The sequence below is a fragment of the Sciurus carolinensis genome, chromosome 2 (assembly GCF_902686445.1).
Source record: "Sciurus carolinensis chromosome 2, mSciCar1.2, whole genome shotgun sequence".
NCBI lineage: Eukaryota > Metazoa > Chordata > Mammalia > Rodentia > Sciuridae > Sciurus > Sciurus carolinensis.
The window spans coordinates 146,412,211-146,438,374 of record NC_062214.1 but is presented as its reverse complement, the minus strand read 5'-3'; the positions used below and the strand labels follow the sequence as shown (position 1 = coordinate 146,438,374).

The window sequence follows — 26,164 nt, the reverse complement described above, 5'->3', positions numbered from 1 at the left end:
AAATGAGAACAAAGAAACATCATATCAAAATCTCTGGGATACTATGAAAGCAGTACTTAGAGGAAAATTTATTTCATGGAGCGCATTTAATACAAGAAGTAAAACTCAACAAATAAACAACCTAACACTACAGCTCAAAGCCCTAGAAAAAGAAGAACAGACCAAGACCAAAAATAGTAGAAGACAGGAAATAGTTAAACTCAGAGCTGAAATCAACGAAATTGAAACAAAAGAAACAATACAAAAAATTGACAAAATAAATAGTTGGTTCTTCAAAAAAATAAACAAAATAGATAAACCTTTAGCCACACTAACAAAGACAAGAGAAAACCCAAATTACTAAAATTCAGAATGAACAAGGAAATATCACAACAGACACGACTGAAATACAAAACATAATTAGAAGCTATTTTGAAAATCTATACTCCAACAAAATAGAAAATTTCAAGGACATCGACAGGTTTCTAGAGACATACGAATTGCCTAAACTGAACGAGGAGGACATACGCAATTTAAATAGACCAATTTCAAGTAACGAAATAGATGAAGTCATCAAAAGCCTACCAACAAAGAAAAGTCCAGGACCAGATGGGTTTTCAGCCGAGTTCTACAAAACCTTTAAAGAAGAGCTCATTCCAATACTTTTCAAAGTATTCCATAAAATAGAAGAGGAGGGAACCCTCCCAAACTCGTTCTATGAAGCCAATATCACCCTGATACCTAAACCAGACAGAGACACATCGAGAAAAGAAAATTTCAGACCAATATCCTTAATGAACATCGACGCAAAAATTCTAAACAAAATTTTAGCAAATCGCATACAAAAACATATTAAAAAGATAGTGCACCATGATCAAGTGGGTTTCATCCCAGGGATGCAAGGTTGGTTCAACATCAGGAAATCAATAAATGTAATTCGCCATATCAATAGACTTAAAGTCAAGAATCACATGATTATTTCAATAGATGCAGAAAAAGCATTTGATAAAATACAGCATCCCTTCATGCTCAAAACACTAGAAAAAATAGGGATAGTGGGAACATTCCTTAACATTGTAAAGGCCATCTATGCTAAGCCCATGGCTAATATCATTCTAAATGGTGAAAAACTGAAAGCATTCCCCGTAAAAACTGGAACAAGGCAAGGATGCCCTCTTTCACCACTTCTTTTCAATATTGTCCTTGAAACTCTAGCCAGAGCAATTAGACAGAACAAAGAAATTAAAGGGATACGAATAGGAAAAGAAGAACTCAAACTATCCCTGTTTGCTGATGATATGATGGTATACTTAGAGGAACCAGGAAATTCCACCAGAAAACTTTTAGATCTCATAAGTGAATTCAGTAAAGTAGCGGGATATAAGATCAATGCACATAAATCTAAGGCATTTTTATACGTAAGTGATGAATCTTCAGAAAGAGAAACTAGGAAAACTACCCCATTCACAATAGCTTCGAAAAAAATAAAATACTTGGGAATCAATCTCACAAAAGAGGTGAAAGACCTCTACAGTGAGAACTACAGAACACTAAAGAAAGAAATTAAAGAAAACCTTAGAAGATGGAAAGATCTCCCATGTTCTTGGATAGGCAGAATTAATATTGTCCAAATGGCCATACTACCAAAAGTGCTATACAGATTCAATGCAATTCCAATTAAAATCCCAATGATGTACCTTACAGAAATAGAGCAAGCAATTATAAAATTCATCTGGAAGAATAAAAACCCAGAATAGCTAAAGCAATCCTCAGTAGAAAGAGCGAAGCAGGGGGTATTGCAATACCAGATCTTCAACTCTACTACAAAGCAATAGAAACAAAAACGGCATGGTATTGGTACCAAAATAGACAGGAAAATCAATGGTACAGAATAGAGGACACGGACACAAACCCAAATAAATACAATTTTCTCATACTAGACAAAGGGGCCAAAAATATGCAATGGAGAAAAGATAGCCTCTTCAACAAAATGGTGCTGCGAGAATTGGAAATCCATATGCAACAGAATGAAACTAAACCCATATCTCTTACCATGCACGAAACTAAACTCAAAATGGATTAAGGACCTCGGAATCAGACCAGAGACCCTGCATATTATAGAAGAAAAAGTAGGTCCAGAGCTTCAACATGTCAGCTTAGGACCAGAATTCCTCAAGAGGACTCCCATAGCACAAGAAATAAAAGCAATAATCAATAACTGGGATAGATTCAAACTAAAAAGCTTTCTCTCAGCAAAGGAAACTATCAGCAATGCAAAGAAAGAGCCTACAGAGTGGGAGAAAATCTTTGCCAATCATACTTCAGATAGAGCACTAATCTCCAGAATCTATAAAGAACTCAAAAAACTCTACACCAAGAATGCAAATAATCCAATCGACAAATGGGCTAAGGAAATGAATAGACACTTCACAGAAGAAGTTCTACAAGCAATCAACAAACATATGGAAAAATGTTCAACATCTCTAGTAATAAGAGAAAGGCAAATCAAAACCACCCTAAGATTCCATCTTACCCCAATTAGAATGGTGATTATCAAGAATACAAGCAACAACAGGTGTTGGCGAGGATGTGGGGAGAAAGGTACACTCATACATTGCTGGTGAGGCTGCAAATTAGTGCAGCCACTCTGGAAAGCAGTGTGGAGACTCCTTAGAAAACTTGGAATGGAACCACCATTTGACCCAGCTATCCCACTCCTTGGCCTATACCCAAAGGACTTAAAATCAGCATATTACAGAGATACAGCCACATCAATGTTCATAGCAGCTCAATTCACAATAGCCAGATTGTGGAACCAACCTAGATGTCCTTCAATTGATGAATGGATAAAGAAACTGTGGTATATATATACAATGGAATATTACTCAGCCATAAAGAATGATAAAATTATGGCATTTGCAGGCAAATGGATGAAACTGGAGAATATCATGCTAAGTGAGATAAGCCAATCTCAAAAAAACAAAGGACGAATGATATCGCTAATAAGTGGATGATGACACATAATGGGGGGTGGGAGGGGTTAGTGTTAGGGTTAGGGAGGGGGGCAAGAATGAAGGAAGGAAGGACTGTATAGAGGGAAAAGAGGGGTGGGAGGGGTGGGAGGGGTGGGGGGAAAGGGAAAAAAATAACAAAATGAATCAAACAGCATTACTCTATGTAAATTTATGATTACACAAATGGTATGCCTTTACGCCATGTACAGAGAAACAACATGTATCCCATTTGTTTACAATAAAATAATAAAAAATAAAAATTAAAAAAAATAACCAAGCTCCAGATACTCTCTCTAAAACCTGTTTTTACTGCAATCTATCCAAGTTAAGAGTTCTTTCAGTTGTTCATGCAAAAAATCTTGGACTCAGCCTTGGAGTTAGACTTCATATTCCTTTATCTCATACACTATTCTAATTTGTCAGTAAGTCTTGTCAGTTTGACCTTTTAAATATACCCACAACTCAACTATGTCTCACAAATTTTCCTACTACCACTCTAGTTCAAGCCATCATTATCTTCAGTTTGAATTTTTGTAGTAAGACTTTCAACTGGTCTCCCAGCTTCTATCAGGTGATTCTTTTAAAATGTAAATAAAATCATGAACTTCCTCTGCTCCAACCCCTACCCCAATGGTTTCTTCTTATCTCATTTAGGATAAAAACCAAAGTCATTACAATGGAAATGACCAACAGGGCAGTAAAGAATCTGCCTCCACTTTTCCTCCCTGACTTAATCTGTTTCTAAATAAATGGATAATTTAATTACAATTATTTTGCATAAAAGCCCATTTCAGAATAAAATGGCTGTTATAAAAGTAATTATATAAAGAAGTAATAAAAAGAGTTGTTACTTTGGCCTACATAAAAATATTATTAAGGAGATCCAAGATGGCAGACTACAGTGAGACTGCATTCCTTATCTCTCAGTAACTTGGGATTCAAGCAGAGGAAATACTGTTTCTCTGCCAGGCAGACATTACTGCCAACTGATCCCCTGCTGTTTACCCTCATTTGTCCACTACTATCAACCCGCATCACCTGCCATCTGCCAGCACATCTGCATTTTGAGTGCGGATCGCTCACCGACTGCAGATATCATCTACTATTTGCACTTCTGCCTGTCTTTTGCCTGCTCATTGCCCACATTTCATCTACCCACAGCCAGAGATCCACCAACGATCAACCGGCTATCAGCCTGCAGATCGCCAACAGATCACCTGCTGCCTGCTGTTGCCTGGAAGTCTATTGTCACAGTAACCGCAGGTGAGGTACTGGTAGTCTTCAGGGATGCTAAAAGACTACAGGGCAGAATTTGTACTGCCTCAGCTTCATACCAACAGATGAGAAGACACACAAACGACATGAAAAAATAAGGGAACAAGTGCCTCAAACAAACCAAGATGTTCCAACTACAGAATCCATAGACAACAAAGTAGAAGAATTGTCAGAGATGGAGTTTAGAAAGTACATAATTAGATTGATCTTCAAAATAAAGGATGGTATTGGAGAGAAAATACAGGAATGAAAGATCACTACAATAGAGGCAGAGATTACAAAAAGGAATCAAGCAGAAATCCTTGAAATAAAGGAAACGATAAACCAAATTAAAAATTAAATGGAGGGCTGGGGAGATAGCTCGGTTGGTAGAGTGCTCGCCTCGCAAGCACAAGGCCCTGGGTTCAATCCCCAGCACCGCAAAAAAAAAAAAAAATTAAATGGAAAGTATCACCAACAGACTAGACCACTTGGAAGACAGAACCTCAGACAACGAAGACAAAATATGTACTCTTGAAAATAAAGTTAACCACACAGAAAAAAAATGGTAACAAACCATGAAAAGAAATTCCAAGAAATATGGGATAATATGAAAAGACCAAATTTAAGATTTATCAGAATAGACAAAGGCGTGGAGATACAAACCAAAGGGATGCACATTCTTTCCAAGGACATAACATCAGAAAACTCCCCAAATCCAAAGAATGAAATGGAAAATTAACTACAAGAGGTTTACAGAACCCCAAATGTACAAAATTACAGCAGACTCACACCAAGGCACATTATAATGAGAATGACTAACATACAGAATAAGGATAGAATTTTAAAGGCTGTGAGAGAAAAAAAATCAAATTACATATAGGGGGAAACCAATTCAGATCTCAGCTGACTTCTCAGCACAGACCCTCCTTGCCAGAAGTTCCGGGAATAACATATATAAAGCTCTGAAAGAAAATGGATGACAAGAGAGAATTTTATATCCAGCAAAATGAAGCTTCAGATTTGAAGATGAAACAAAAACCTTCCATGATAAACGAAAGTTTAAAAAATTTACAAATAGAAATCCTGCACTACAGAACATTCTCAGCAAAATATTCCATGAGGAAGAAATGAAAAAAAGAAAAAAAGAAAAAAAAAAGAAAGAAAACCAGCAAAGGGAGGAACTACACTAAAGAAAAGGTTAATCAAAGGAGAAACTAGGTCAAGTTAAAAGACAAAAATAAACCAAAATTGTAGGGAACATTCCTCAAGCTTATCTGACAGCAGTCGCTGACACCATGGTCTAAGTAAGCCAAACAGTCTGGACAGAGAAACTGAGGTCATGGTAAAGACTTCGCCATGGAATGAAGGTCTTTGCAAGTTGATGAGGCTGAGCTAAGAGCTGAGGGGAGGCCTCTTTCTTCATGATTCCCAGCAAGCTGTGATGTGAGCTTGCCTGTGCTGCCTTGCCTCATGCTGTGTGCTGGAGCTTACCATCCCCCCAGTCCTTTGTCTCAGACCTGTTGTTGGGCAGAATTAGGCATATTGGTTTGTTTACATTATCTCAACATACAGCTTACCTAAAGGCCGATTCCATTATGCTTTAAGGAACGTGCTAACCTGATTGGATAATGTGCCTACATATGTCCTGTACAACCCTAAGGAAAATTAGATCTGTGCCTTCAGAGTCTGGTCTCCGGTGTCTGAACTGAAGTAGACATCGTAGACCCTCACTCTCAGTGGGACCACTAGTCTCCAAACATCTACACAAAATGACCAGGAATACAAATCGTATCTCAATAATAGCCCTGAATGTTAATGGCCTAAACTCATCATTCAAAAGACATAGACTGGCAGATTGGATATAAAAGAAGGACCCAACAATATACTACCTTCAAGAGACTCACCTCCTAGGAAAAGACATCCACAGACTGAAGGTGAAAGGTTGGGAAAAAATATATTACTCACATGGACAAGCCAAGGTTTCCATCCTCATATCAGACAAAATGGACTTCAAATCAAAGTTAGTCAGAAAGAATAAAGAAGGACATTTCATACTGCTTAAGGGAATCCTATATCAACAATATATAAAAATCATAAATATTTATGCACCAAATAATGTAGCATCTACATACAATACACAAACACTTCTCAATTTCAAGAATCACACAGACCACACATAATAATACTGGGTGACTTTATCACACCTCTCTCACTACTAGATAGATCTTCCAAAACAAAAACTAAACAAAGAAACTATAGAATTAAATGATACATCGATGTGGCTACATTATTGTAGTATGCTAATTTTAAGTCCTTTGGGTATAAACCAAGGAGTAGGATAACTGGGTTAAAAGGTGGGTCCATTCCAAGTTTTCTGAGGATTCTCCACACTGCTTTCCAGAATGGCTGCACCAATTTGCAACTCCACCAGCAATGTAAAAGTGTGCCTTTTTCCCCACATCCAGGCCAACATCTATTATTGTGTTCTTCATAATAGTCATTCTAATTGGAGTAAGATGAAATCTTAGAGTTGTTTTAATTTGCATTTCTCTTATTACTAGAGATGTTGAACACTTTTTCATACATTTATTAATCATCTGTATATCTTCTTCTGTAAAGCTTCTGTCCAGTTCCTTGGCCCATTTATTGATTGAGTTCTTTGATTTTTGATGTAAAGTTTTGTAAGTTCTTTATAGATTTTGGAGATTAGTGCTCTATCTGAAGTGTGGTATATATACACAATGGAATATAATTCAGCCATAAAGAATAATAATATTATGGCATTTGCAGAGAAATGGATGGAACTGGAGAATATCATGCTAAGTGAAATAAGCCAATCCCAAAAAACCAAAGGTCGAATGTTTTCCCTGATAAGTGGACAATGATATATAACGGGGGTAGGAGTTGGGGGGTGAGAGAAGAATGGAGGAATTTTAGATTATGTAGAAGGAATGAGAGGAGGGGTATGAAAAATTGTGGAATGAGACAGACATCATTACCCTATGTACATGTATGATTACACAAATGGTATGAATCTACATCATGCACAACCATAGAAACGAAATGATATACCCCATTTGTATACAATGAATCAAAATGTAGTTTGCAAAAATTTTTAAAAGGATACAATCAATGATTTAGACTTAACAGACATATATACAGTATTTTATCCATCATCCAGTGAGTACACTTTCTTCTCAGCAGTAGTACATGGATCCTTCTCTAAAATAGACCATATGTTATGCCATAAAGTAAATTTCAGCAAGTACAAAAAAATAGAAATACTACCCTACATTCTATTAGATCATAATGGAATGAAACTAGAAATCAATGATAAAATTAAAAATAGAAGCTACTCCAACACCTGGAGACTAGCACGCTACTGAATGATGAATGGATGAAAGAAGAAATCAAGGAGGAAATAAAAAATATTTAGAGGTAAATGAGAACACCAATACAACATATCAAAATCTCAGACACTATGAAGGCAGTGTAAGAGGAAAGTTCATTGCACTGAGCTCCTACATTGAAAGAATAAAAAGTTGACAAATAAATTACATCTCAAACCCCTAGAAAAAGAACAAATCAACATCAAAGGCAGAAGAAGACAGGAAATAATGAAAATCAGAGCTATAATCAATGAAAATGAAACAAACAAACAAAAAAACAAACAAAAAATTGACAAAACAAAAAGTTGGTTCTTTGAAAAAAAAAAATCAATAAAACCTTTAGCCACACTAACAAAGAGACAGAAAATTCAAATTACTAAAATTCATGATGAAAAGGGAAATAGCACAACAGATATTACTGAAATACAGAAGATAATTAGAAACTATTTTAAAAATTTATACGTGCCAAAAAAAGAGAAAAACTTGAAGATATCAACAAATTTCTGGAGACATATGATCTACCCAAACTGATGCAGGAGGACATACACAATTTAAACAGATCAATTTCAAGCAATGAAATAGAAGACACCATCAAAAGTCTACCAACCAAAGCAAAAGCCCAGGACCAGATGAATTCTCAGCCAAGTTCTACAAGACCTTCAAAGAAGAATTAACATCAATACAGCTCAAATTATTCCATGAAATACAAAAGGAGGGAACCCTTCCAAACTCATTCTATGAGGCTAGTATCACCCTGATACCAAAATCAGACAAAGACACATCAAGGAAAGAAAACTTCAAAACAACATCCCTCAATACTTCAGGACAACACCCCTCATGAACTTAGACACAAAAATTCTCAATAAAATTCTGCAAATCACATACAAAAATCTAACAAAAAGAAGGCACCATGATCAAGTGAGGTTCATCCCTGGGATGCAAAATTGGTTCAACATATGAAAATCAATAAACAATACATCACATCAATAGACTTAAAGCCAAGAGTCATATGATTATCTCAATAGATTCAGAGAAAGCATCTGACAAAATACAGAACCTCTTCATGTTTAAAACACGAGAAAAACTAGGGATAGTAGGAACATACCTCAACATTGTAAAAGGATCAATGCTAAGCCCATGACCGACATCATTCTAAATGGCAAAAAATTGAAAGCATTCCCTCTGAGAACTGGAACAAGACTGGGATGCTCTCCTTCACCACTTCTATTCAACATCGTCCTTGAAACTCTAGCCAGAGCAATCAGACAGATAAAAGAAATAAAAGGAATATGAATAGGAAAAGAAGAAATCAAACTATCACTATTTGCTGATCACAAGATTCTATATTTAGAGGATCCAAAAAATTCCACCAGAAATCTAGAACTCATAATGAATACAGCAAAGTAGCAGGATATAAAATCAATACCCAGAAATCAAATGCATTTCTATACATAAGTGACAAATCCACTGCAAGAGAAATTAGGAAAACTACCCCATTCACAATAGCCTCAAAAAAAAATAAAATAAAATACTTGGGAATCAATCTAACAAAAGAGGTGAAAGACCTCTACAGAACACTAAAGAAAGAAACTGAAGATCTCTGAAGATGGAGAAATCTCCATGCTCAAAGACAGGCAGAATTAATACTGTCAAAATGGTCATATTACCCAAGGTGTTATACAGGTTTAATGCAATTCCTATTAAAATTCCAATGACCATCTTCATAGAATAGAAAAAGCAATCATGAAATTTATTTGGAAAAATAAGAGACTCAAAATAGCCAAAGCAATCCTTAACAAGAAGAGTGAAGCAGGAAGAACAATACCAGATCTTAAACTATACTACAGAGCTACAGTAACAAAAAGGGCATGGTATTGGCAACAAAACAGACATGTAGAACAATGGTACAAAATAGAAGTCACAGACACAAACCCACATAAATACAATTATCTCATATTAGACAAAGGTGCCAAAAATATACACTGGAGAAAAGACAGCCTCTTCAACAAATGGTGCTGGGAAAACTGGAAATCCATATGTAACAAAATGAAATTAAACCTCTATCTCTCAACATGCACAAAAATCAACTCAAAGTGGATCAAAGACTTAGGCACCAGAACAGAGACCCTGCATCTAACACAAGAAAAAGTAGGCCCAAACCTTCATCATGTCAGCCTCAGATCTGACTTCCTTTTTTTTTTTTTTTTTTTTTTTTTTTTTTTGCGGTGCTGGGGATCGAACCCACGGCCTTGTGCTTGCAAGGCAAGCACTCTACCGACTGAGCTATCTCCCCAGCCCACTGACTTCCTTAACAAGACTACTAAAGCACAAGAAGTAAAATCAAAAATCAATAAATGGGATGGATTCAAACTAAAAAGTTTCTTCTCAGCAAAGGAAATAATAACATGAAGAAAAAGCCTACAGAATGGGAAAAAAATCTTTACCACACACAACTCAAATACAGCACTAATCTCCAGGATGTAGAAAGAATTCAAAAAACTGAACACCAAAAAAATAAATAACCCAATCAATAAATGGTCCAAGGAACTGAACAGACACTTCACAGAAGAAGAAATGTAATCGATCAACAAACATATGAAAAAGTGTTCACCATCTCTTGCAGTTAGAGAAATGCAAATCGAAACTGCTCTAAGATTTCATCTTAACTCTAGTCAGAATGACAATTATCAGGAATACAAGCAATAGTAAGTATTGGTGAGGATGTGGGGGAAAAGGTACATTCATACATTGTTGGTGGGACTGCAGATTTATGCAACCACTTTGGAAAGCAGTATGGAAATTCCCCCAAAAAACCTGGAATGGAACCACCATTTGACCCAGCCATCCCACTGCTGGGTTTATACCCAAAGGACTTAAAATTAGCATACTACAGTGATGCAGCCACATCAATGTTTATAGCAGTTCAATTTACGATAGCTAAACTATGCAACCAACCTAGACGTCCTTCAACAGATGAATGGATAAAGAAACTGTGGCACATATACACAATGGAATATTACTCAGCCTTAAAGAAGAATGAAATTATGGCATTTGCAGGTAAATGGATGGAACTGGAGAATATCATGTTAAGTGAAATAAGCCAATCCCAAAAAAACCAAAGTCCGAATGTTTACTCTGGTAAGTGGATGCTGATTCATAGTGGGAGGTAGGTAGAGAAGAATGAAGGAACTTTGGATTGTGCAGAGGGGAGTTGTGGGGAGGGGTCGGGTGGTGGGGATGGGGAGGACAGTAGAATGAGACAGACATTATTACCCTATATACATGTATGAAAAAAGTGTTTTTTAAAAATAGTTTTCACTGTCAAAAAAATATAATAAAAAATTTTGCCATACCACATATTACTTTACTAAGATAACTGAAATGTTTATTTTCCTGTTTCCAAATGAAATTGATGTGTACTTACTAAGAATAAAAAATAATATAAAATTTAAAAAATAAAAATAAATAAAAAATATTATTGATATAAATAAATAAATTCTAACTCACTAAAATCAGTTAAGTTTCTTATAGTGCCTAACAAGCTCAGGCAATAATGACTTCACATAATACTGAAACTGCAAAGACCAGATTGAATTATTTCCAATAGGTACTGTGAGTATTTCAAATACTGAAAATTCCTGACTCCCCCAAGGCAAAAAATTTACTTTATTTTTCATTTATATGTAACTGTTAAGACTAGTAATAATCACTCACTAGAAGTCTAAACCCTTTAAATTACTTATAATCTTATGTTACAACAGGTAAAGGTGTTGTTATGATCAGACTCAGGAAGTTTCCACACCATATTCAGTCAGATTAAATGGCTTCTTGAAAGTACAGTGGTGACAAGTCTAACAGTATTTAAAATAAGACTGGAATTCCACAACTACTACTGTCAAGAATCAAGAAAGGTGCTGTCAAAATGAACTGAACATTAAAGACAACAACTATTTGTAAGTAACTATTGATATATGGACCTATAGACAGCTAATCTGCAAAAATCTGTAGAATTTATAAAAATCGATAGTCTAAAATTCCTCTCAAAATCTCACAGTACTTCTAAAATTTATGACCTCTTATTCAGAGCATTAGGCTATCTGAAAAACCATTATGGTTTCCTCTAACCATACTTTTAAAATGAGATTTTTAAATAACTGAATAAAGAGATATGCTCAGTATAGGTTTAGAAGAAATTATTAAAGTGACTTAAATAGAAAACATTTACTATGAACTCTACAATAAGATCTCATTTAATACTTACAGCAAAGCTATGAAGTACATTTATAAGTAAGTAAAGAAACTTGTTAAGTGGTAGAATGCCAACCTAGATTGTATAGACCCACAGCCTTTCTGCTTAACTATTATACTTCATGTTACTTAAAAATAAAACTTTCAAAACCACTAAAACACTACTACTACTTACTATAAAATTATTTTAAGTAGATAAATGACCAGTGAGTTAAAACAAAAATAACCTTAAATACAAAGGTAATCAACTTTAGTTTTATTTCATTACCTCCAAAAATAATTACCTCCAGTTGCTCCTTTTGGGTAAAACCTTTCATGCTTTTCCCTGAAGCATGGCCAACAAAAGTCATTACCCTAATAATTGGCTGATGCTGTAAAAACATTTCTGCAATTTCTTGCACACTATCTCGAAATGAAGAGAAGATCATAACTCTGGTCTCACCACATTTCTTTTCAGAGATGTTTTGAGCTATATAACAGAAAATATTTCAAATAAAATTTTTGAAAAACATTTAGACAAGAACTAGTCAAGACAAGTTTGAAACTATATACTAATAAACAATAATTCTTTTTAAAAATATTTAAAGATATTTTTAACTATTTTTTTTACTACATTTTCTAGTAATTTTTAATAATGTTGGCTCCCTATTTCTCATTGGCTGTCATAAAGTCCTAAACATAAGAATTACCTGAATCACTTTTGACCAGTTCTTCAATTCAAGCATAAAGGGTTCCCACTAATTTCATAAATCTTTTCTTTCTATTTACTGATGACACTATTTTAATACAGGCCAGGCATCCAATCTGCTATACTTGCAATTCTCCAAACATAAATGCAGAATACACTCTACAGTGAATTCCAAAGCTGTTCCCAATGTCTCTATGCTTGGGAGGCAGTAAACGAACTAATGAGAACATGATTTTTGTGACTGAGCCACTTTCTTTCTGGGTGACTGTATTAAACGTGATAGGTATTAAATAAACATAATAGGCATTAAATTTCTTCAAGGTTTAGTTTCTTCTTATCTAAAAAGGATTAATGATTAATAGGAAGTAGAAAACAGTTTTGCACATAAAATAATTGATCAATAATTACAACTTGAATAGAAGTTTTGGTTATTATTTCTTTATCTGATAAAGGATAATAAGGGGCAGGGGGCTGGGGATTGAACCCAGGGGCACTTTAACACTGAGCTACATCCCCATCCCTTTTTATTTTTATTTTGAAACAGGATCTCATTAAGTTGCTTAGGGCCTCACTAAATTGCTGAGGCTGAACTCGAACTTGTGATCCTCCTGTCTCAAGCTCCTAAATTGCTAGGATTGTAGGTGTGCACCACCACACCCAGCTTGATTATTATTATTTCTTCTGTTTATAAACTTGGTTAGGATATTTACAATCCTTCTCTTCTTTTTTTATGATTTATATCATAAAAAAGTGCCAAGGACTACACTAAGCATATTTTATATAACTCATTTAATCTTCACTACAACCCTAGTGACTAATTTAACACATATAAATTACAGTACATTAAGCAATAAGCAAGTTCACAATCCAAACAAGCAATAAACATGATAAGCAAAAAGTAGGACTTGAAGGAAACAGCTGTAACAAGTAAAATTATTCTAGACAAACCACCTTTGAATTGTCAGCATCAAGCCTTTATGTATGACCAACTCCTGAAAAATTGCTACTTTCACTGCAAAGCCAATCTCTGACTTGCTGAAGCTTGCCTTCTACCCTCATTTCAATGAAACTCCCTGTAGCAAAGCATCTGCGACTTCCATATTGCCAAATTCAATGGACACTTTTTGGTTCATTTTACCACATTTCTCAACAAAATTGAACATTGTTCACTCTTTCCTACTGATATAGACTCTTCCCTCAGCTTCTCTCATACTTCACTTGGTTTCCTCCTCAAGATCCTTGGTAGTTTTTTTTCTCTGAACTCTAAATGCTGTTATTCTTCAGGACACCATTCTGGACCCTCTTCTGTCTCCAAACTATCTTCCTGGTGATCACATCCATTCCTGAAACTTTAAATATTATCTTTATGCTGATGACTCCAAAATTTATTCATATATATGCAAATACATAAAAACAGCCCAGAACATTCTTCCAAAATCCAGATTTACTTGTCCAGTGCTTACTTGACATTTCCACTTAGGTGACTCAGAACCATCTTAATATGTTTGCTCTTTCCTCTCTGTTGTTCTTGTATTTTTTAATTAACAAATAAAAATACATTTATGATATACAACTTTTTTTATATACATACATTGTGGAATGGTTAAATCAAGCTAATAAACATACGTGCTATCTCACATATTTATCTTTGTTGTTCTTTACTGCTAATGATGGTTTCAAAAAGTACAAACATCCATAGATTAAAAACTCAAGTTTTGACTTAGCCTACCAGCCAAGCATGATCTGGCCTCTGGCTACCTCTTACCTATACCACTCTTATCCTCATTCATACCACTCTAGCCAGACTGGTCTGCTTACTGGTCCTTAATCATCATACCAAGCACTCTATTGCCTCAAGGTCTTTGAATCTGCTATACTCTCTGCCTGGAATGATCCTCCCCTAGAAATTAATAAGGCTTGCTCCACTATCACTCTAGAGACAGGTCTTCTCAGTTTCCCTATAAAATAACACTCCTCTACAACTCTCTCTCTCCTTTCCTACTTCACATTTCCCTGCCACTATATTATAAAAAGTTGTATTGCCTTCTTTCCCTATGTTGCCCAAACTGAATTTTTTTCATATAATTAATTCTTAACATTTCCACCATTTCCCTCACTCCTACCCTTCCAAACTTCCTCAGAGATTTTTAAAAATATTCACTATCCAGAATAATTAAAAATCCACCTTCTTCATAAGAAATTAGTATGAGCTAATGAGTTAAGTTTTAGTCTTTCAAAACTCACCTTGGACTATAAATTATTACCTACCATTCCATGACCGGAAGTGATCAACTACGACTTCTTCTAATTTCTTTAACTTTGGATGACTATAGAAAAACTCTTTATCTCCTGTGGAAAAAAAAAATCATTGTTTTAGTATTTTTCCATATTATATTAATTATATTAATGTATATTAAGTTATCCTCTTCAAATTACATATGCTAAAATTTATTTTTTTTTAATGGTACCAAGGATTGAACTCAGAGCATCAAGCATGCTACCTAAGTGCTCTACTGCTGAGCTACATACTCCATCCCTTTTTATTTAAACAGTAAGTAGCATCCACATAGCACATAAGCATAAAAGAAAAAAAATATTGGAATTTTTATGAAAGTTTCATTCTGAGAGAGAATTCAAATAGAAAAAGGGGGAAAAGTAAATATTCAAACTCTAAATCAGTTTTTGGTAGTTCTAAGAATTTTCATTACTAGTAACCACTAATATCTATTATATATGTTTTTGAATATGTATTAATTCTAACACTTAAAGAATAAAATCTTTAAACCTGTTGTTACATAAATAGAGGTGAGCATCAATGGAGCAAAATTTCAAAATTAATCTTAAATATATATATATGTATATATATATATATATATATATACACACACACACACATAAAATCTTATTTTTTATTAGCTAATTATTTATTTTGAGACAGGGGTCTTACTATGTTACCTAGGCTGTCCTCCACTCCTGGGCTTATGCAATTCTCATGCCTCAGTTTCCCAAGTAGCTGGGACTACAGGCATGCACCACCACGCCTGGCAAACCAATATATACTTATAATTTTTTTTTTTAAATCAGACCTTTTTGGACAGCAGAAACATCACTTGCTGAAGTATCACTTGTATGTGCAAATATGCTCTCTAGGTGATTATAGAGTTTCATGAAGTCTTCATTTCGACTAAGCTCATTTTTTGCCCGTGTCATTCCTTAAAAATTAAGAAAAAGTTTTACAAATAAACTTAATTGCAAACCTAGTCAGATCTATTATTTATTAAAAATTGTCAACTTCAACAATGAATGCAAATTTAAAAACAATGAACTTATCAAATTTAAATATGAAAGTCAGAAACTTTTTCCAATTCCACATTCACATATGTATTAATAAAATATGCTCCCTTTTCAGTAATTTATCAAAAACAAATACAGCCATTTATTATATCACTAGTCCATTGCTTTTAAAAATAAAGCATTTTTAAGACATTAAAACTGGTCAATGTCTTTAACCAAAATGACATATGCATTATTTCTTTAAATAATTTCATATGATTTACCTTTTGTCCCATCCATAATTCCACAAAGGAAGAAATATAATGATCTCATTCCCATTTGCTGCAATAATTCATAACCGTGATACAAACTAATACAAATGGCAAACTCTCCCTCAATTATTCCTTGTTGTATTCCCTAGAAAAATAAGCATATATTACATTTAACCAAAGAAATGAAGGCACATCCTCTATGCCTAAGTTATCAAGCCAATATTCAGTGTATCATTTATAATATAATTAAAATTATCATAATAATTATTCCCTTCTATACTAACATTTACTGGTTCTATTGAAGAGCATGGTATAGAAAGGTACACTTTCCACATGAAGTCTGATGTTTCCATATAAAACCTGCCCCCTTATTTTTTTTCTTTAAATCAAATGAAAACTTTACATTTTAAAGAAAAAAAGAGAAACATTTATCATATATTGTTTATCTTTACAGATGAATTATTAGTAGTCCACAGATTTGTGTCTTTTCTATTTTTTTTTTTTTAATGTTTTGTGCTGGTGATTGTAGCCACAGGCACTCTACATCCCCAATCCTTTTTACTTTTTTATTTTGAGATCATTTTGATAAGTTGTTGAGGCTGGTCTTGAACTTGTGATCCTCCTGTCTCAGTCTCCCAAATTGAGACTGAGACCCTGTCTCAAAATAAAAGATAAAAGGGGCTGGGTACAGATCAGTGATAAAGCACCTCAGGGTTCAATCCCAGTACCAAAAATAATAATAATAATAAAGGCCATTTATTAAGTACCTACAATATGCACTAAGCTGGATATATGACGTACAATAGAAATGGACATGTCAGTCCTGGACCTATCCTTGTGGAAGTTCAGCAAAAAGACAAATGTTTAATCAGACTGTTGAACACCAAGTTTATTATATTATAATTATATTAAACCAGGTATACATTTCATCATACTATCTGACACGGAGCACTAAACATGTTCTAAATATATTACCCAAACAAAATAATTTAACATTTAGGAAGTAGGCACTATTGTTACGCCCATTTACAGATAAGAAAAGCTCAAAAAGTTAATAAGTAGTAGAGTTAGTACTTAAAACCAGGAAATTTGGTACAGAGGTCTTGTACTTCAATCAATAGTTACCCTTGTGGGAAAACGTAGTACACATTCCTTTCACAGGAATGTGCAGCAGGTGTATTCACATAAGATAGTTTTAAAAAGAAGACCACTAAGAATATATTTTAGTTATTTCACTTTATTCAAGATGAAGACTGTGTTCTACCTTACATTTTTAGAAGCATTTAACATTAGTGAGTCATTTTAAATTTTTCCAGGAGACCAATAAAGCCTAAAATGGCACCCTAATTAATCTAAAAAAGTAAATTCACCTTTCTATAAAATACAAACCCTTACCAATAAGATCAAGTTCAACAAGTGTGAGAGCATTATATAAAATTTCAATGAACTTTTAGCTCCTATGAGAAATTAAAATCTTTTTATTCAAGTTTTGTATAACACACTAAAATTTCACAGAAAAGGATCCTTTAATTTTTGATACAGGGGTTTGAACCCAGGACAATTTTTTAATTTTTGACTTTACAACAGGGTCTTCCTAAGTTGCTGATGAGGGTCTTGCTAATAAGAAGTTGCCCAATCTTGCCTCAAACTTGTGATCCTCCTGCCTCAGTCTCCCAAGTTTCGGGAATTACAGGTGCACATCACTGCATTCTTTTAATTGGCTCTGTTCTTTAGATCATGAATCACCTCCCAGTTCAAGAATGACTCATTGCCTTTTTGTGCTTGTGAGTCTCTCTTCTGACCTAGCTTGATGGATATTTTTCTATTCATCTACTTTTTTCCCTATGAAGATTAGAAAAAAGAAGCTTGCTATGATGCTTCCTCCAACTTCTAATATTAAGAGTAAAACTAAATGCTCAGGGTCTCAAGTTTAGTAAGAATATACCCTCTCAGGGATGTATGACTTTACAAAATAGAAATGGACTTAAAGAACAATTTTTTATTAAAAGTTACAAGATGGGCTGGGGATATAGCTCAGTTGGTACAGTACTTGCCTTGCAAGCACAAGGCCCTGGTTTAATCCCCAGCACCACAAAAAAAAAAGAAAAAAAAAAAAAAAAAAAAAAAGTTAAAAGATAAACTTATCTTAATTCAAATCATTAAACTGTATTCGTTAAACTTTTTCATACTTTTATGAACTATATAAATCATATCTAAGTCATTAATGAGTTAGTCTATGATTAAAAATCATCATTTACATTTTATTCTGGCTCTGAGCAAAAAATTAATCATCAAAACTTATTTTAAAATACCTACCACAATATTTGGAGATGGATTTTTCCTAAATTGATCTCTTGCCAGAATTATCTGGTATTTTGTTAGATTGGGGATATCCCTTCTCATCAGAACATTCTTCTGAATCAAAGAACTGGCAAATGCTTCCAAAATCTGTAAATTAAAAAAAAAAAATTTACTTTAAGCTTATTTTAAAGTCCTTTTTCAAATACAATCATTTCATCATATATCAAAATATCAAGATATGTTTAATAAAGTTTGTATTTAAATGAATTAAATAAATCTAGCAAAGATAAAAAAATAACAAAATTTAGAAGTACCTGACATGCAACCTTATAATATCCATATAAGTCAGCACAAGGAATTACTTTGTCAGCTACATTTTAATAACATATTTATTTATTTATTAAGTCATCTCCCTGTCAACCTACACACACTGTAAGTACCACGAAAGGAAGGCCTTGGGTTTCTCCACTACTGCATCATCAATGCCTAGAACAAAGTATGCCACATAATTCTTCAGAAAATATTTGTAGCCTACTGAACTAAGACCTTACGAAGCAGAAAATGTGACTGAATCATGGAGAACTTCAATAGAAACTGCTTTTCGAACTTATATAAAAGAACATTACCCAAATGGGGTCTGCACTGTTTACAGTAAAAAAAAACAGATGGACAATAAACCATTATTGCATGCATAGAAAGTCATCACTTCCAAGCAAAAAAACTTTTTGGAATGGTTGTCGGAGGTCAAAGTGGAAGTTTACAATCACTCCTTCAACCACTCAAGTGGTTGGCATCTTGAAAATTCAGTTTCATTATTATGAAGATAATAATGTTTATCTGAGTAATGTTCACCTGAGTCACAAAGACATACAAGATTACCTAACAGTGTCTAGTGAGGTGCAGACAGCAAAATAATTTATAAAGATCACAGAAGCTGCAGAAAATGAATACCAGACTGCCATCAGTGAGAATTATCAGACAATGTCAGACACTACTTTCAAAGCTTTATGTGGATAGTTGCCAGTTACACGTACAAAGATTGATTGGAACAAGATTCTTAGCTACAAGATTGGCAAAGAGAGTCAGAATGCGTAAGATGAACATTGCATGATCAGATCATTTTACTGTCTTTGCGTAAAAAAAAATTGTTTCAAAAGTTTTCAGAACTGTCAAGCTGGCCAGTCACTGTGAGCTATTGCAATCTAAAATCACTGTAGGGCTGGGGATATAGCTCAGTTGGTAGAGTGCTTGCCTTGCAAACACGAGGCCCTGGGTTCAATTCCCAGCAACACAAAAATAAAATAAAATAAAATAATAAAATAAAATAAAATAAAATCACTGTAATTAATTAATTTGGTTAGAGCACAAAGCTTGGCTAATCAACCATTATTTTTCAAACAATTTCTCAATGTTAATTATACAAAATGAGATACTATATATCTCACAACCAATTCTGCTAGCTGAAATAACTATAAAACCAGTTCATTCATCAAAACCCCAAACTGTGATAAAAATGGTTTACCAGGATGTATGTCTTTTGGATGGCTGCAAGTTCTTCACCAAGGGGAACAACAAGCTTTTCTACTCGTCTTTCATGAGAGTATGGCAAGATATCTGGAGAATCTTCAGAACGAAGCTCTATCTGACCAATTAGTAGGTTGGTAATAACCTGCTGCACTGCCTATGCAAAATCAATTATGACCATAAATTATATAACATTAAACTTAGGGGGTTTAACTTACTAATGAATTTCAATAAAATTTTAAAAGAAGCACTAGAAATTCATATCGTTAAATTTCAAAAAGAAAAAAGACAAGTTCATAAACCAAGTATATCATAAGTAGTTCAACAGGGGAAAATACTTTTAAACATCATCTCTCCCCACAACCTTTCAAGTCAAGCATCCAAGAAATAAGAATATTAGTAAATGCCCAACAAGTTCCTCAAAAGTATTTTGGCACTTTCCAAATGGAAATATACTCAGACAAAACCAAAGTTTTAGATAAGCAAACTAAATCCCCAAAACCTTATAAAACACAGTTATTTCAGAGCCAGAACTTGAACACAGGTTTCCTGATTCTCTGGCATAATATTTTTTTCTATTGATTTTTTTGTGGGAAAAGCCGAGAGAACTCATTACTATTAAAGGAAACCAATACATATTAGGAAGAGTTTATAAATTGGTTTGTTAAGAGATTGAAGGCCTACACTATATCAACTTTTAATAAATTAGTAAAGTATTTTTCACTTAAATTAACATAAGTGATGTGATTAAATTTCTGTGCTAAATTTCATTCATCTAAAGCTTAAAATGGCACTTAATTATACAACCAGGGAACTGGAGCAAAAAGACATAACCTTTAGGTATAAGCAACTACATCAGAAGACTATAGCACTCAAAATGTGATTTAATGGTCATAAAGAAAGAAACAACAACAACAAAAAAAGGGAATCTAGAAAATAGCCTTTTTTTTTTTTTTTTTACACTAGACCACCTCACCTCAGGGGCTTAGTTTAAATAAAAAACACCCTAGGACTGTATTCCCAACACATGGCACAGTGCCTAAAATAGCACATTACAGTTACTGAGTATCTATCTATATACATTCAAAATCTAGAGTGCATTTATTACTATTTCATAAATTAAGATTTCAATATTTTTAATAAATCATTAATTCAACCAACATTTGAGTAATACCACAGGTCAGTCACTAAGTTAGTAATAGAGATAAAACTAGAATAGTCCAAACCAATATATTCATGTAGCTGATATTTTAGTGGATAGACAAACCAAAAAATGGGCAAAAGAATGACAGACGATGAATAATGTCAAGAAAAAAATAAGATAGGAAAAGCTGACTTTCGATAGCTTAAAAGTTAATCTTTCTTAAAGGAATGAAATTTAAGCAGAGATTCAGTACCTGACTAAACAAAATTAAGCATGTTTAAACAAGGGGTAAAAGATAAGACAAATTTCTAAAAATCATCAAGGCTATGGACATAGAAAAGTCTTTCAGCATAGCAGGGGTAAAACTTTCTTAGGAAGTATCCAAAAGAATCACTATCCAGGGGCTGAGGAGATAGCTCAGTTGGTAGAGTGCTTGCCTTGTAAGCACAAGGCCCTGAGTTCGATCCCCAGCACCCAAAAAAAAAAAAAAAAAAAAAAAAAGAATCACTATCCAATACAGAAGACCATTTAGAGGTACTACAATCAAGATGATATGGGATAGGGCTCAAAATTTTCCATCTTGGGGACTGAGGATATGGCTCAGAGTAAAATATGTGCTTAGTAAAGTGCAAAGTCCTGGTTCAATCCCAGCACCAAGGACAAATCTGCAATTTTACCATTCTCCAGTAACAATAACAAGAGCTTCTGGGAGAAATGGTTGATTACATGCCCGAGACAGAAAAAATGCTAAAATATCTTGTGATGTCAGAAAGTTAGACATGCTTTAAAAAGGGGGGAGCAGTATGTCTAAAGGACACAGGAGCCAGGAGCCATCTTGAAGGAGTTCCCCATGGCCAAAGCTGGAACATTCTGAAAAACAAAACTGCTATTAATAGTGTTGGATTGTAGTACACAGAAAAAAATAAATATCCATTAGTCTATATGGATATAAATAAAGAACTGAAATAATAAACAAATGGAGGAGAAAAATACAGCTCATTATAGAATAATTCAAATTAAGAATGTAAAAGAAATGGTAAGAAGAAACAAAGATTAAGCAAACACTACAGAAGTAATTGTTGGCAGTGAAAACCATAGGTAGATGTAAAACAGGATATTACATAGTCTCAAAATATCTCCCCCACAAAATATTTATAAAAGGAAAATTAATTTTACAATGGAGAAACCCAAAGACATCATCTTAACCAAGTCAGGATTAGTAGCAACATTAATAAGACAAATCAACATCACATGTTCCTTATAAGATACACTGAGAAAGTACAACATCACTTCTAGGATATTCTCACAAAAATGCCAAGCCTTACTCCATTATGAGAAAATATCAGACAGATCCAAACTGAATAATATTCTACAAAATAACTAGCACCTACTATTCAAAAGCATGGAGCTCATGGAAGACAAGAAAAGACTAAGGAACTCTAACAGACTGGAAGGGAGGTAAGGAGACAACAATTAAATGTAATGTGAGATCCTAGAATTATACCCTAGAACAGAAAAAGAAATGGCTGTAAAAACTGCCAAAATCTGAATAAGACTGGCAGATTAATTACTAGTATATTAATGTTAATTTTATTGGACAACTGTACTAGTTTATATAAAGGCTAACATTAGGGGAAGCTAGGTGAAGGACTTACAAAGTCTGCAATTTTGGCAACTTTTCTGGAAGTCTAAAGTAAAGCTTTTATTAAGAAAAACTGAAAACAGTAACAATTCTTTTAAACACACTATTAAGCCTGGCAGGTGGCACACACCTATAATCCCAATTACTCAGGAGGCTGAGGCAGGAGGATCTTCAGTTCAAAGTCAGTCTCAGCAACAGAGTGAGGCCCTGAGCAACTTATTGACTCTGTCTAATAAAATATTAAAAAGGGCTGGGGATGTGGCTCAGTTGTTAAGCACCCCTGGGTTCAATCCCTGGTACCAAAAATAAAACAAAGCAAAACAAATAAATACATGACTGAAACTTCAGTGCTTTTTAACAAATAGCTTTAGGTGATTTATGCATACTTAAGTCAGAAAAGTACTAATCTCGTAGGTAGCACAACTTGTACAGTAGTACCAGTTGCTCTAGAGGACAAAGCAGGAAGATTGTTTGAGCCCAGGAGTTCAAGGCCAACTTGAGCAACATAGTCAGACCCCATCTCAAACATAAGTAAACAAACAAATAAATAACCTAATTTAAAGAGATGCCTGAAAACACAGAAGAAAAGTTAGGCCTGTTACAGGAAACACCATAGTCCTAAAGTCAAACTATATAAATATTAGAATGGAAAAATGATCTGGTCCCATACAAAAATTCTTATTTTCTTAAATGTTAATAAATGGAAAGGCAGTTTACTTACTTTTATATCACTACCTGGTGTAGCACTAAGAGCCAAGATTCTAAAGTGATTTGTGTATTTGACCAGTTCTCTGACAACCTTAAAAAAAAAATTAATTTCATTAGTCCAAGGCAAAAATAATAGTAGTTTTGTTAAATAAAGCTATTCTCTCTAGTCTATTATCATTATTCCAATGGCACAGAGATAGTTCCGAGTGGAACTATCACTTGTCTATTATCTGAAAAGCAAATGATTTAGATGTAATAAGAATCATACTGAATTCAGATTAAGACTCAATAATATTATTTATGTAAGACTCAATAGGGTGCTGGGGAGATAGCTCAGTCAGTAAAGTGCTTGCCTTGCAAGCACAAGGCCGTGGGTTCGATTCCCAGCACCACAAAAAGACTCAATAATATTATCTATGGAATTTTTAACATGACACAGATTATATATAAAGAAATAACATTATACTCAATAGAGACCTAGGTAGAAATATTCTAATTAAGAACTGATGCAAGCTCTGGGGATTTAGTTCAGTAGTAGAACACTTGCTTAGCATGCATGAGGCCCTGGGTTCAATCATCAGCATGACAAAAAAAAAAAAAACTATTGGAACACAAATATCCCTAATGACCATTTCCATTTTGCCTCAGTGCTGGAAGTAATAAGCGATGTCCTCAGATATCACAGAAGGATAAAAAATCCAGCAAGGAAGATATAAACAGATCACTTGTTGGATTGATTGAAAACACCCAGACACCACTCCGGACGCGGGAACTAATGCAAGAGATTTTATTAAGCAGACAGGCAGAGTGACTGCCCACAGGGTGAGAGGGTGAAGAAGGGTGAGAGAAAGGGTGAGAGAAAGGGTGTGAGAGAGAGAGAGAGAGAAAGCGAGTGAGAGTGAGGAGGAGAGGGAGAGAGAGAGAGAGAGAGAGAGAGAGAGAGAGATAGGTAGCGGGGAGCTATTCTTAGTGGAATTTCACGGGCTAATAACAACAGACCAATGACTGACTAGGGAGTTCATGCGCTAACAATCTGGGTTGTAAAGTGGTGTTGGGGAGGCAGAATAATACAGACAACAAAATGGCAGATCTGATGCCAATATTGATGGTTTTTAAAAATCATTTTGCTTGGGCTGGGGATATAGCTCAGTTGGTAGAGTGCTTGCAAGCACAAGGCCCTGGTTTCAATCCTCAGCACTGAAAAAAAAAAAAAAAATCCTTTTGCTTGATAAGCAGAATTCAAAATGCTCTTTCAGATTATAAAGCAATTCTGGCAGTTCTGAATGGAATAGTTTCATTGTTATATGCCACAGTACCAACAGACCTACCAAAATTGTTACACATGAAAAATAAGCCAAATACATTACTTCTTTTCAGGAGGGATTCTTAGGCATCTTTGAAAAGAGGAAATGGTGCTGTTTTTTCTTAACACAGGAAGCTACATTCATGGAGCTATTGTGCCTATTGGAACTTAACTCTGGAATCTTCACATAGCGTAAATTCTTAGGGTTATGGCTATTTGGTTATTGATAAATTCAACGCATGTTTGATTGTATAAAATAAACAAAACCAGAAGTTAAGAAAATCACCTAATACCTAGAAAATTTCTGAAGATAAATAAGTTAAATATAACTTACAAAATGAATTCCATATAGTTATAACAAAATTTTTAAATATCCCTCTAAAGTAGAAATATCAACAGATAATTAGAAAGACATATCCATTTCCTGGATATATTTAAAAAGATCAAATATAAGAAAGATGAGAGTTCTCCCTAGGATATTAGAGATAAAATATAATAAAGTCTGCAAGGAAACTACAAATCCACAAAAAGCAGTGAAAATGTCTCCACATTAAATGAAATCAACTTTCCCTTATTTTTCCCTTTTCTATTCCTAACATTAGCAGCTATAGGGTTTTACCTACTACCTAGATGTTGATGATTCCCAAATCTGTACTTCCGGCTCAAAACTCTCCACTAAGATCCATACTCTATCACTTACTGTCTAATGGATATCCGTACATAGATTTCAGAGACACCTCCAAACTCAACATATTTAAAATGGCACTCAGCATCTTTCCATGCTCACCTAAATCTGCTCTGTCTACAGAACTTTCACATATTAAGTTCTCCATGTCAGAAACATGGGAGCTACCCTACAATTCTATCTATATAATATATCTTATATTCTATCTAGATATATAAGGAGAGAAGTATTTATTTACTTGAATGGAGAAGGGAATTATTTACAATCACAATCTGTCAGGAAAATAAATAAATCTAAGGCTTTTACAGTACTATTGGTAAGTCCCTTTACCAATAACAATCCCCCAAAATACTCCTTAATAATATGGGTACACTTCTATATACCACTTTACAAAATTATTACCTGACAATAAGCATAGTTTCCAAGAGCCTTATGTGCTTCATCAACAACTAGACACTTTATATCAGCAGCAGGACAAGTTCCTCTAGTAAGGTCATTTACCATGACCTGAGGTGTAAGAAAAAGGACTCTCTTACTGCACCATATTTCCTTCCTGGTAAAAGCTTGAGTAGAACCTGTAAATAAAAGTGGAAATCTAAATTTTAAACTCCAGACCGATTATTTTAAATTAAAAATAGTCTGATCTATTCAAAATGTAGTCACGCTTTAGAAATGTGCTTAAGAACAATGTAACAATTCACTGAAATGCTACATGTTAAATCTCTGATATGGCCCAA

General features: G+C 34.2%; 1 protein-coding gene and 1 pseudogene across 1 annotated transcript in view; one reads left to right on the top strand and one right to left on the bottom strand.

Annotated features, from left to right (window-relative positions):
- Nucleotides 1-26,164, bottom strand: part of Fancm (FA complementation group M) — a 69,463-nt gene that overhangs the window by 42,342 nt on the left and 957 nt on the right. Inside the window, exons 2-9 of the mRNA XM_047539938.1 lie at nucleotides 25,830-26,002; nucleotides 23,453-23,530; nucleotides 19,944-20,102; nucleotides 18,437-18,568; nucleotides 16,133-16,265; nucleotides 15,662-15,787; nucleotides 14,844-14,924; nucleotides 12,172-12,356 (exon numbers count right to left, since the gene is read on the bottom strand). Of these exons, the coding sequence (XP_047395894.1) occupies nucleotides 12,172-12,356; nucleotides 14,844-14,924; nucleotides 15,662-15,787; nucleotides 16,133-16,265; nucleotides 18,437-18,568; nucleotides 19,944-20,102; nucleotides 23,453-23,530; nucleotides 25,830-26,002 (1,067 nt within the window). The remainder of the gene's footprint in view (nucleotides 1-12,171; nucleotides 12,357-14,843; nucleotides 14,925-15,661; nucleotides 15,788-16,132; nucleotides 16,266-18,436; nucleotides 18,569-19,943; nucleotides 20,103-23,452; nucleotides 23,531-25,829; nucleotides 26,003-26,164) is intronic.
- Nucleotides 18,660-19,516, top strand: LOC124973941 (F-actin-capping protein subunit alpha-2-like; annotated as a pseudogene).